The following is a 12,363-nucleotide window of genomic DNA, read 5'->3' as shown; positions in this document are numbered from 1 at the left end:
GCTTCAAAAATAACTGGGTCGAATAAAGTTTGTACATCAATTTAATTACAAGGATAATTATCAATACATTCTTCGTCATTATCATTATGATTCTCGTTATCCTTTCTGCTCTCGACTTGTCGACCCTTTCCCTTGACTGGACTGCTTCTGTTGCTGTGGAGCAGGAAGTTCCTCTACAGGGCGCCTGACAAGATTCACTGGTACAAATGCACAATCTATCATCCCCTGTTCCTCCAAAACAGCCGCCAGTTCATCACCATCCCGATCGAAATAAAGCGCCCATTCCCCTTCCTCCTCCTCAACCGCTACAAATGCAACACTTTCCTCCAACGTAATTGTCTTTTCATCTTCTGTCCAATTCCACGGCCCAACAACATGATCCACGCTCTGCGTCCGATTCCCATACTTCAACTCATGCGTCTCGAAATCTGCATAGATCCAGTTCAAAAGCGGCGGATTCGCTGATACATAAGTTGGTAATCCTAGTCCTCGATCTAGGCCCTTTGTCTCATCGAGTTCTGGATACTCTATATAAAATGCTAGAGAAGTGAAGGCGGGATGGGTACGTTTGCGGGGATCCGGATCATCGAGATAAACCTAGTAATCATAGATTGTTATTATTGACCATGCACTGTGGCGAGTCGGGCTGCCTAATGTGATAGATATGTATTGATGCTCACCTTATCATTCCGAACAACTACTCTTCGTCCATTCACATCTCTATCGTCGTCTGTATCGCCCTCGCATACGGCGTCGATGTTGAACTTTAGCATTCGCCGCGCGTCTTCTTTGCGCTGGTTCGATTTCCGCTGCTCGCTGACTCCGAATGCGACGCCTGTGGTTGTCGGGATTGACGCGAGGGCTAATAGTCCGATGACCATTTTATTTTATTGCTTTGTGAGGCGTGGACGACTGTTTTCTGTTTTTGCGAGCTTTCTTTTCTTTGCTGTCGCAAGTTTTGGTCGACTGGGTTGAGTGGCTTGTTACGCCGATGGATTCATTAATCCTGGATATCGTACATTTCACCCAGTTGGATTTCCGGGTTGATTGTATGATATATTCGAGCACATGGGGATGGCGAATAGTTGACAGGTTTAATAAATTCAGAAACCAAGAAAATGCGTTGAGATTGATTTGGTTGAAAGTCTGGATCTATCAATGTGACACCGACGTCATCGGCGCCACGTGATGCTAGCATGGTGAATCTGCAAGAGTTGACTTTGACTGTAACATCAACTTGAATATGTTCATTATCACTCTGGAATCAATTATTCCAACTTGCTCATCTAATATGCAAAGTGTGTATTCGTCTTCTATACCTAGCCTTTAGCAGGTCTATCGTGTATCGTCTATGTCATTATATCATATGTTGCTGCGATCTAAATACCCAGGTCGCAGTCTAGTTATACCTTCTCGCTCCATCCCCAAACCGCCCACCAGCACTTGACAGCCAACGCATCTCCATCGGCACCCTGCCAGTCGTCATAACCAACCTCCTCGCCTTCTTCGATCACGCCAAGACCCAGCTGTGCCATCCGGTCGCGAAGTTCTTGGACCTGGGGCAGATACGCATCGCGCAATGGCATCTCAGTCAAGACACGAGCATCAAGACCACGACTAAGCCAGGCCCCAATTGTCTGTGCCAACCAGCCAGGGTGTTTTGGTGAATACAACGGGTCTGCGGCTAGAATCACGTCGAATCGTTCTTCGGCTGTTGGTTGCGGCTCTGGAACCTCGGACCAATCCAGGACGCCTGTTGTCACTGTCGCTTCGGTTCTGTTCATAAGCTCGATATTCAAGGCAGCGTTGTGCGCCAGGTTCGGTACAATTTCTGGTAAATCGGTCAGGTGGATTGTGGCTGATTTGCCGCGGAGAGCTGCAAATGCGAGACCAACGAGTCCTGTGCCTGAACCCAGTTCAAGGGCTCGCAGCTTGTTTGATGTGATTGAAATATCGGTTGGAGCTGAGGGCACAAGCTTTGGCGCCGAATCGAGGAGGTTGTGCAGTCGGCGTGAGAGCAGATACGAGGATACCCACGTCTTCATGCCCAGGTTGTCTGCTGTAAGGGATGGTTCGTGTAAGGTGAGGGTGTAGTCTTCGACAGAGCCTGTGGGAACATCGAAGACTCGCGACATGGCCGGCATAGCTAATCAAGGAAACATCCGTCAGCATGATATGCACTAATCAACGAGAAAACTAACGCAGTATCCAAATACTTACCGGTACGACCAGACCGCTCGCTCAACCGAGCAGCAGCAGCATCCCAAACAGCCTCTCGCAGCTCATCGGTTTGCAGCCATGATAGCGGACTGGAAATGATCTGGGTGAGGTAGCGATTGACCCCTGTCGGATGCACAGCAGGGCCTTTCACTGCCTCAGCGCTGGCTCCAAAGTTGCGAGGCTGCAAGGTCAATAGAGCTAATGCCTTTATAAGATCCGTGCCCGAGGGCGATTCGTAGACTTGGGGTAAATCAAGCACTGTTCAGAAAATACTCTTATCAGTTCCACTATCTTAGTGGGCCGAGGGAATTGTGGACTGGATGTGGATGGAGATTGGCATTTTGACTTACCGTGGAGTGGCTCGTCCTCTGTGGCACTAATCATGATTGCGAGTTTGGAGTTTATCAAATGCCCACCTAGAAGATTACTGTCTTGGTTTTGGGCTTTTATAGAAAATGGGGGGTTTTATCGGCGGAGCGCCTCCCCGATTAAAGATTGAAGGCACGCGCGAAAAAGAAAAATCCTATTGAGGAAAGGCGTGCTCCGGTTCCGCGGATCCACTTTTGCCTTATTTGTCAGGCTTCAAGGCTTCGTTAACTACCCCGTTCCGCAGTATCTCTCGCCTCGCGCGTAATACGAAAATAAGAAAGCCACGAAGGTATTCCGAATTGTTAGGCTTCAAAGCAAAGCATTAGATAGCAACGCGCGAAATGAGGCGGGTTCAGAGATCAGGATTAACCGGGAACTCAAATTCACGTCAAGGAGTAACGCACGAAGCAAGTCGGAGTATCGGCATCGAGAATTCACTTTTGTGCTGATCACTGTGGAAATGGTGTTCTTGATCAACAGGTTCCTTGGGGACCAGGGTACTCATGTATTCCTAGACTATTCCACCTATCCAGCTGGATGGGTACAGAATAGCAAGGATGAGTGCCTCCTGACCGAGATACCGCCCATCTGGTCCGGTTGCTCATTTGTTTCTTTTTGAAACACTGGTTGACGATTTGCGGTATGTTCTGTCGTAGGAAGGTTGGCAATGACATTGGGTAGAGACTCTTGCTCGGTCCACATATAATTGGGATTCCTCCAGTTGGTAAAGGAGGTCAATGTCCAGCTTGATTCGTTGAATATTTACCATGTGAGTAATCTGTAGTATTATTATTCATCCTCTGTTGAAGGCCACGTGGAAAGTGCGTAAGAATAAACATGAATGACTTTACTGGGCCACAGATGTACGCGATGTATTAATCAGTGCATCAAAGAACCTGGAAATGCGCATGATCGTTTCTGTGCTGTCGCTTGAGGGTTCCGTTTCGTAATAGCTCTTGTGGATTCTCCTGTTTATTTCATCTGTCCGCGACCCCAAAGTTTCCTTGTTTATAAATATAGATATCTCCGTGTCGTACTTATGTGTGCACTTAGCCGTGGGGCTAATATGCTTCTAAGCATTCATGATAGCAATGTTTGCTTTGCCAACACTCTTTCTTTTCAGATCTTTCATTTCAGCATCTTTGACTTGATCTGCCACTGAAGACTGTTAAGATTCGTAACTTATTGCAATTGATTTGAATTGATTGCAGGATGGCTTAAATGTAGGGTTAGGCTGACTCACTGAAAACATCTATCCATGTTTCAAATTCATACATCCTCTTGAGTAGAAACTTGTCGAATCACCATTGATTGATCCTCTGAAATGAATCAATTGGCTTTTTTTCGGACTCCTTCGAGGATGATTTGGTCTTGCCGGTAAAGGCATTGAGCTCTTCACCCAGGAGTGAATATAGAATAGGAATCAGCAGCTGACCGCACCGCCAGACTAGGTCGTAGGTGGAGAATCCTAACAAGACTGTAGAGTTGCCTGGTAAGAAGAGATAATGGGTCATAATTTGTGACATTAATAGGGACATTAAGGAAGCTGAAGAGGAAAGAGAGAAAAAGAGAAAGAGAGAGAGGAAGGAAGCGAGAAACGTATAAAGATATAGGCACCAGTGTCGTGCACGGGACTTCCACATCGGTATGTGCAAGATTGGATAACCTCATTTATGTATCATAAGGGCAGGCATTGAAATGACAGCCAACTTATAAACAGATTGGAGTATAATCACAATTGAAGAAGACTTAGGGGAAGAATATGAAGAATATCAGCTTTAAGTTAAGGATAGAGAAGTAGATGAGGACGATGGAGTTTCATCTAGTTGGATTTCTTGTTTGTGGCCTTGTGATTATCATTGTTTAGACTTCAATTTATAGTAAACAGAGTTACTTTAAACAAATTATGCAATAAAGTCGGTTGTTCTATCATCTATTCAATGCCTACCTAATATAAGGTTCAAATGTTGAATTGTTTAACGTGTTTGGGGGACAGGGGGTGAACAGATCTTACTACATGTTTTTTGAATTATCAGATTAAACCCCAGGCTTCAGCTCTCAAAATCAGCTGCTTCTAGTTATATTCAATTCAATGCAATACGTTCACCTCTCTATCTAGAATTTGCCCTTTATTTTACCTACCAGCATCCCAAAGCCTAATTCCTCAGGCTGCAGGCTGCAGGCTTGGCGGTGTCTAACTAGTTAACTGGTTACTTAGCACAATGCTAGCCGTCTGAGCACCCTTCCCCTTAAAGTTTGAAGTCAAGAACGCCCCTATCCCAGTATGGCGACGATTGCGACTGATCCTGAGCGATGGCGACTTGACGTCGACGGGGGTGTCCACCGTTGGCAATACATTGATGAGCCCTCATCCAAGCAGCATCCACAATCCGCGGCGGAGAAACACTTTCTGGGGTTACCCACAGTGCGTCCACGTGTAATACTCCACAAAATAACGATATCTACTTATCAACTTTCTAGGGATTGCCGCAACTTCCCACTGCTAGTGACTTTCGACAATCTGCTCGCAATGGATTCCAATTCTACAAAAGTCTCCAGCTGGATGATGGCCATTGGGGCTGCGCATATGGTGGCCCGAGCTTCTTACTTGCGGGCATGGTGATCGCGATGTATATCACTGAAACCGAGATTCCATTGGAATGGAAAACCGAGATTATTCACTACTTGAGTGAGACTGTCAATGGAGATGGTGGCTGGGGGTTACATTCTGCTGGTGATTCGACAGTTTTTGCAACCACTCTTTACTATATCACACTCCGGATATTAGGTCTTGAGTCGACGCATCCTTTGGCTACTAAGTCTCGCGCCCGTTTACATGCCCTAGGTAAGGCCCTTGATTTCTGCTTATGATATCAGTGCTGGACTTATCATGCTTATAGGAGGGGCAATTGGAAACCCCCAATGGGGAAAGGTCTGGCTAGCATTATTGAATCTTTACAGTTGGAGTGGAGTGAATCCAATCCCTCCTGAATTCTGGTATGATTCAATCCCAGCTTGTTCCAATCTATCCCACGAGCTTATTATAAAATTTGTCTCAATCTAGGTTACTTCCTGACTGGGTTCCATTCCATCCATGGCGTTGGTGGGTTCAATGCCGTGTCGTTTATCTACCTGTTTCGTATCTTTATGCAAACAAGGTTGTAAAACCTCTGGACTCTCTTTTGATTAATCTTCGCCAAGAAATATACACATGTCCATACGAGGAGATCAAATTCGAGCAGTGTGGGAATACTGTGGCATCTATTGACCTGAAGAAGCCATTATCTCTGCTACTTCGTATGGGCAATATTCTGCTACGTTGCTGGGAACAATACCTTCGGCCAAATTGGATTTCTCGATGGGCGGATGAGCGGGTTTGTGCGTTAATCACACGTGAGGATGAAAATACGTCTTACAACTGTCTGGCTCCGGTTAATAAGGCTTTGCATATGATTGCCGTTTGTCATTCTGATGGTCCTGACAGTTCACGTATGAAATGGCACCGTGAGAAGATTTCTCCATATATGTGGATGGGAGATAAGGGAATGACATGTAGTGGCACTAATGGTGTTCAAGCTTGGGACACGGCGTTTACTATTCAAGCTATAGTCGAAGCTGGACTCTCTGGGGACCCGGAGTTCCGTACGTCATTGGAGAATGCCCTGAAATACTTGGATATCACTCAATTAACGGAGGATTTGGATGATCCTTATCGTCAGCCTCGAAAGGGTGGCTGGCCATTTAGCACCAAAGATAATGGCTATATTGTATCCGACTGCGCCGCAGAGGGTCTCAAGGCTGTTCTATTGCTTCAAGAGCAATGGTATGTTTCGCGTTACACTTTCAAAAATCTTCATTTCTCATTTCTTCTAGTCACTTTACCAAACTCATATCCGACAGCCGTCTACAAGACTGCGTTGATACCCTACTGCTTATGCAAAACGCAGGTGGTGGATTCAGTAGCTATGAGCGCACCCGGGCAAGCACTTTACTTGAATACTTGAATGCTTCAGAGATATTCGATCGTATTATGGTCGAATACTCATACCCTGAATGTACGACAGCTGTGGTAACAGCCCTGTCACTCTTTCGCCGCCACTTTCCTACTTACCGGTCCATCGAAATCGAGAGGGCGATAAACCGCGCGATCAAGTATATTCTCAATATTCAACGGCCTGATGGAAGCTGGTATGGGTCGTGGGGAGTATGCTTCACCTATGCTTCGCTCTTTGCAATGCAGAGTCTAGAAATTACTGGACAAACGTGGCAGACCAGCGAGGCTGTTCGAAGATGCTGCAATTTTTTGACTTCCAAGCAGAAGGCCGATGGAGGCTGGGGCGAGCATTACACTTCTTGTGAGGTGGAAGAGTATGTTCAGCACGAGGAAAGCCAGGTGGTCAATACTTCTTGGGCGTGTTTGGCGCTGATGCATGCACGTTACCCCTATAAAGAGGCCATTGAGAATGGACTCAAGGTATGGTATCCCTCTGTGTGGCATTTGATCACATTTGGACTGACAATTTCTATAGTTGATTATGAGTCGGCAACAGGCCAATGGAGAATGGCTTCAGGAGGACGTAGAAGGAGTTTTTAATAACACCTGGTAAGCCTATATTTCTCCCTCTCCTTGTTCTTGTTCTTTAACATTCAGCTGTCGCTAACTGTTGATTCCTGCAATAAAGCATGATTGGATACCCGAACTACAAGTTCTATTTCACCGTATGGGCACTGGGGAGTTACAATAATCAGTACCTTCCCATGCTAAAGGAGATAGATGCCTGAAGCTGACTGGTCGCGCTCTGCACTTGAGGATCATACCCTAATAATGACACAGTGGCATGTATAAAACTATCTGTACATAAAGACTCCGGGATTAGCATCATCTATTTTGGGAATGAACATCTCACTTGATCAAGGTAAATGCTACATGGATGGAGAGGGTTATTCCAAGGGTTTCGTTATCAGTCTATTTGGTGCTCTATCTGGCATTGCTCATAATACATCTGTCCAAAGACCCGATAAATCGATACACAGTATTGAGTATTAGTACTTAAAATAATGATGGAGCCTCTATCGTTCTCACTCAAGCGTACACATGACTTCTCTACTATTTTGTGTATTAGACATCTCTAGGTGCTGTTTCCATCGAAATGCGAGTCAGCTAGTCCCTTTACCTGTCACCTGATTTGACACGTCTTCCTTCCATGCATGTAAACATTTGAGCGCTGGAACTGGAGTCAATCCACCTGATATTCATTTATCTCCGCAATGACCTCGCCTTTTTAGACAAACAAGGTCAATTCATCCCACAAGAACAGGTTCTAGGTAACGGCAACACCGCTGTCGTTCTACTTCGAGATGGCATAGCTATCAAAACCCCATTGAGGTGGCCCTGGAGCTCAGACTCCGATGTTGAAGTGAACCGTGAGAGCATCAAACGGGAGCAAAAAGTTTATCCCCGATTACAAGATTCCGATGATTACGGTTCGAGCGGTATTGTGCGTTGTATTGAATGTTCGTCCGAAAATACACAGCTTGCCTTGATGCCCAACGGGGACCTGAGGACCTATCTTTCGAAACATCAACCCTCGTGTGAACTTCAACTCTCATGGTTCTGCCAGATGGCCCAGACACTGTCATATATTCATGATAGATCTGTACTTGTTGCGGATATTGCATCCCGAAATTTACTCTTCGACTCAGATCTAAGCATGGAATTTTGTGACTTCTCTGAGGCTTCTCTTCTTCCCTTGGATTCTGACATGGAAGCTGTAGATAACCTTGGCTATACCACTCAAGTTGATATCGGCTTTCTCGGGGCGGTCTTTTATGAAGTCGTGACTGGTATAAAGTGTGACATCAATCTGTTCGAGCACAACGATCCCACCGATGGTCGAGATTACTGGCCAGATAGAAGTGGTCTTCATCCTACACAGGATATCTGGCTAGGTCGGATCATTGAAGGGTGTTGGGACGGCACATTCCGCGCTGCTCACAGTCTTCTGGAGGCTTTTAGTGCCGTTGAGTCGCCCTACATGTGAATAGGTAGAAGCGTCCTGGCTAGAGTTTCTGTCTAGTGGAATTCTTCATCAACGAATATCATGACATCTTCTGGTAGACCAAGGTATCAATCTATGCAACAAAAATTCGAAACGCTCGTTTCTGCAAAATACACGAAGTGGTATCTATCGTTAATCATACATAATCCTTACCAAAAACGCCAAACCAATGCATCTAATTCAAGGTGGCTTTGAAACCTTGATAAGCCTGCTCGATATCAAATGCCAATTCTCGCGCCTGGTCGTCGCTCAATTCTTCGGTCGCCCGCATTTGATTCAGCGCGATCAACCACTGGATAATCTTACCACGGTTCTCAAATTCCCCGTCCGTCACCTTGTTGACCGACTGAATCACTTCCGAGAGCAGTGGATGTAACGCATCCTTTGATACCATGTTCAGCTTCAACGCATCCAAGAACGTGATGAAGTTCTCTGTGGCCGCCAAGATCAGACTGCCCGACGCGCCTCCTGCACCTCCTCCTCCCGATGAAGCATTATTAGATGTAGATGTATTATGCGAGGCTTGCTCAACGGTTGCGGGGAGACCGATTCGCAGTCGTTCCGTGGCTCGGGGGCATTCTAACTGTATTGATCGGGTCGGGTTAGACAGTGCTTAGAGACAGAAGATTTTGGAATGTATATTCTCACACCCCATGTTCGCTTGAATGTTTCCAGATCCACGAATTTCTGTGCTACCGTGTCATCGCCCAGACTGGATTTGTACTGTTTTAGTAGTCGGGTGCATGTCTCTGTGTACTCGGCTTCGGTGACGACGTCTTTGATGTATGCCTTCTCGAGCCCATCGAGGGTGACAATTATGCTGTAAATTTCCGCAAGCGACTCGTATAGGTCCCGTTCCCCTGAGTTCGAAATCAATTTCACTTCCTATTAGGCTAATTAGTTTGAATGTACCCCGCGTTCTATGCACTAGATCATACTTCATCGAGATTGATGGTCGCCGACCGGGCCGGGTTTGGTGTATAGCTGTATGGGGTCGGCGCATAAGATAGCGGTCGCTGTTGAGAGTACATCTCGAGGAGCTCAATTAAAAAGAATGAGGAAATATGGTGAGGATCAGCGATCAAGGACCCCAATTCATGTGGTTCCGCGCCGCTTCTAATGATGATGGGGAAGCTCTGTCCTTATCAGCACCTGCCAAAGGCGGTCAACAAGGCGGTCACGCTATTCTCCCGAGCCAAATTTTTTTTTTCTCGGTGATGGGTCTATCTGCTCTACAAGCTAGAATTGCAGACTAATTGCCCAACATGGCCGGCTCAGCAAAGAAAGCGACCAAAAAGTTCGAGAAGAGACGTCTTCCGGCTGTTCTTGAAAACCGCAAGTCCTTCGCCAAGGTCAAGCAGCGCCACCACCTGAACGACAAGCGCAAGGAGAAGAATGCCCGCCGCGCAGCCGACGAAGAAGAGAACGAAGACGATGAGGAGAACGAGCAATCCGACAAGAAGAAGGCTAACTTCGCCGATATGAACGTTGACGATTTCTTCGCTGGCGGATTTGATATCACCGACGCAGGCAATGATAAGAAGAAGGCCAGCAAGAAGGATGTTACACCCAAGATTGGCAAGCGCAAGCGTTCCGCGGACCAAGCAAAGGATGAGGAGGCCAGCGACGATGGCTCCGGTGCCAGTGATGATGATGGCAATGCTTTCGATGAACACAACGCTCAGCTTGAGTCTTTGAAGGAGAAGGATCCTGAGTTCTACAAGTACCTGAAGGAGAATGATTCAGAGCTGCTTGACTTCGGTGACCAGGGTGATCTCTCTGAAATTGATGATTTGAGTGAGAGTGAGGCGCCTAAGGAGGATGAGGAACCCGCAAAGAAGAAGAAGAAGAAGTCCAAGAAGGATCAGGAAGAGGGGGAAGAGAAGGTGATCGACAACACTCTTACCATCGCTATGGTCAAGAGGTGGCAGACTTTGATGGAGGAGCAACAGTCAGTCCGCGCCATGCGTCAAGTTGTTCTGGCATTCCGTGCCGCAGCCAACGTCAACGAGCCCGAGGCCCCGGAACAGAAGTACACCATCTCCGATCCCAATGTCTACCACCAGGTTCTTGTGACCGCATTGAACACCGTCCCCAAGACACTGGCGCACCATCTTCCCGTCAAGGAGACCGCTGGTGGCAAGATCAAGGTCTCTCTCGACTCCAAGAAGTTCAAGACACTTACTCCTCTGATCAAGTCGCACACATCTTCGGTTCACCTGCTGCTGATGAACCTGTCGGATGCATCCACCCTTAAAATGACAATCTCCTCCATGGAACCCATGTTGCCCTACCTTCTTCAGTTCCGTAAGGTCTTGAAGACTCTGATCAAGACAGTCGTCGGCATCTGGGCAGACGTCTCCACAGCAGATGCTACAAGAATCACTGCATTCCTCTTGCTTCGCCGTCTCATGGTCCTGGGCGACGCCGGTATCAAAGAGTCTGTCCTCAAGGCCACCTACGAAGGTGTGGTCAAGGGCAGTCGCAACACCACAATTCACACTCTCGCCGGTGTCAACTTGATGAAGAACTCCGCTGCCGAAATCTGGGGCATTGACCAGAACGTTTCATACACTACCGGTTTCACTTTCATCCGCCAATTGGCCATGCACTTGCGCAGTAGTATTACCAACACCTCCAAGGAGTCCTACAAGACCATCTACAACTGGCAATACGTACACTCACTCGACTTCTGGTCCCGTGTGCTATCGCAGCATTGCGATGGTCTCGTCGAAGCCCAGGCTGGCAAGCAATCCGCCCTGCGCCCCCTTATTTACCCCGTCGTCCAACTTACCCTGGGTGCTATGCGTCTCATCCCAACTGCACAATACTTCCCCCTCCGCTTCCAGTTGACCCGCGCCTTACTGCGTATCTCCCGCGCAACAGGCACTTACATCCCGCTCGCCTCATCTCTCCTGGAAGTCCTGTCATCCGCTGAGCTGCGCAAGTCACCCCGATCAAGCACTCTCAAACCCCTTGACTTCAACACTTCCATTCGCGCCGCGAAGTCCTATCTTCGTTCTCGAATCTACCAAGACGGCATCGGCGAGCAAGTCGCTGAGCTTTTCTCTGAGTTCTTCGTCTTGTGGTGCAAGCATATTGCTTTCCCTGAACTTTCGGTTCCCATCGTTGTCTCCCTTAAGCGCTGGCTGAAGCAGGTCTCTGCCCGTAGTGGCGGCAACAAGAATGCCAAGATTAACCAGATGATTCTTCTGCTTGTGCAGAAGGTCGAGGCTAATGCTAAGTGGATCGAGGAGCGTCGTTCTCAGGTCTCATTTACCCCTCGTAACCGTACTGAGGTCGATACCTTCCTCAAGGACGTCGACTGGGAGAGTACCCCTCTCGGTGCGTTTGTGAAGACTCAGCGCAAACTTAGAGAGGAGCGTGCTGCTCTTCTTGAGGAGGGTCGTTTGGAGGAGGAGAAGCGTCGTGTTGAGGCTAGTAAGCAAGATGGCGAGGATGAGAGGATGAAGGAATTTGGAAGCGATGATGATAGTGATGATGATGAGGGTGAAGAGGAGATGGAGAGTGAAGATGAGATTGAGGAGGAAGAGGAGGATGAAGATGAGGACGAGATCGAACTCGAGGAGGATTAAATCATCTTCTAATTTTCCTTTCTCTCATGTATATCTTTTTTCATGTCGATCTACTATAACTACCAGGATATTCCGCATCAAAAGAATCTGGCGTTTTTTTTTTTCTTCAAAAAAAATTT

General features: G+C 47.1%; 6 protein-coding genes across 6 annotated transcripts; 3 read left to right on the top strand and 3 right to left on the bottom strand.

The window, feature by feature from the left end:
• Window positions 1-96: 96 nt before the first annotated feature.
• On the bottom strand, window positions 97-881 carry N7478_012243 (uncharacterized protein; the record flags this gene model as incomplete). Its single annotated transcript, XM_056928457.1, has 2 exons — window positions 97-597; window positions 681-881. The coding sequence occupies 2 exons, from the start codon at window positions 879-881 to the stop codon at window positions 97-99; spliced, it is 702 nt and encodes a 233-aa protein (XP_056773015.1).
• A 522-nt stretch (window positions 882-1,403) lies between these two features.
• Window positions 1,404-2,604, bottom strand: N7478_012242 (S-adenosylmethionine-dependent methyltransferase; the record flags this gene model as incomplete). Its single annotated transcript, XM_056928456.1, has 3 exons — window positions 1,404-2,146; window positions 2,221-2,478; window positions 2,571-2,604. The coding sequence occupies 3 exons, from the start codon at window positions 2,602-2,604 to the stop codon at window positions 1,404-1,406; spliced, it is 1,035 nt and encodes a 344-aa protein (XP_056773014.1).
• A 2,269-nt stretch (window positions 2,605-4,873) lies between these two features.
• Window positions 4,874-7,196, top strand: N7478_012241 (terpene cyclase/mutase family protein; the record flags this gene model as incomplete). Its single annotated transcript, XM_056928455.1, has 6 exons — window positions 4,874-5,014; window positions 5,071-5,434; window positions 5,490-5,586; window positions 5,654-6,412; window positions 6,463-7,063; window positions 7,119-7,196. The coding sequence occupies 6 exons, from the start codon at window positions 4,874-4,876 to the stop codon at window positions 7,194-7,196; spliced, it is 2,040 nt and encodes a 679-aa protein (XP_056773013.1).
• A 597-nt stretch (window positions 7,197-7,793) lies between these two features.
• Window positions 7,794-8,630, top strand: N7478_012240 (uncharacterized protein; the record flags this gene model as incomplete). Its single annotated transcript, XM_056928454.1, has 2 exons — window positions 7,794-7,799; window positions 7,908-8,630. 2 exons carry the CDS (start codon window positions 7,794-7,796, stop codon window positions 8,628-8,630), a joined length of 729 nt encoding a protein of 242 aa, XP_056773012.1.
• A 193-nt stretch (window positions 8,631-8,823) lies between these two features.
• On the bottom strand, window positions 8,824-9,679 carry N7478_012239 (ESCRT-I subunit protein VPS28; the record flags this gene model as incomplete). Its single annotated transcript, XM_056928453.1, has 3 exons — window positions 8,824-9,231; window positions 9,297-9,533; window positions 9,587-9,679. The coding sequence occupies 3 exons, from the start codon at window positions 9,677-9,679 to the stop codon at window positions 8,824-8,826; spliced, it is 738 nt and encodes a 245-aa protein (XP_056773011.1).
• A 234-nt stretch (window positions 9,680-9,913) lies between these two features.
• N7478_012238 (mRNA-binding ribosome synthesis protein NOC2) lies at window positions 9,914-12,244 on the top strand (the record flags this gene model as incomplete). The annotated part of the gene is made up of 1 exon (XM_056928452.1): window positions 9,914-12,244. The coding sequence occupies one exon, from the start codon at window positions 9,914-9,916 to the stop codon at window positions 12,242-12,244; it is 2,331 nt and encodes a 776-aa protein (XP_056773010.1).
• Between the last annotated feature and the right edge of the window lie 119 nt (window positions 12,245-12,363).

Source organism: Penicillium angulare, assembly GCF_028827245.1.
Source record: "Penicillium angulare strain IBT 27051 chromosome Unknown utg000011l_segment0_segment0, whole genome shotgun sequence".
Taxonomy (NCBI): domain Eukaryota; kingdom Fungi; phylum Ascomycota; class Eurotiomycetes; order Eurotiales; family Aspergillaceae; genus Penicillium; species Penicillium angulare.
The sequence above is the reverse complement of the archived record's forward strand: the minus strand, read 5'-3'. Positions and strand labels throughout refer to the sequence as shown.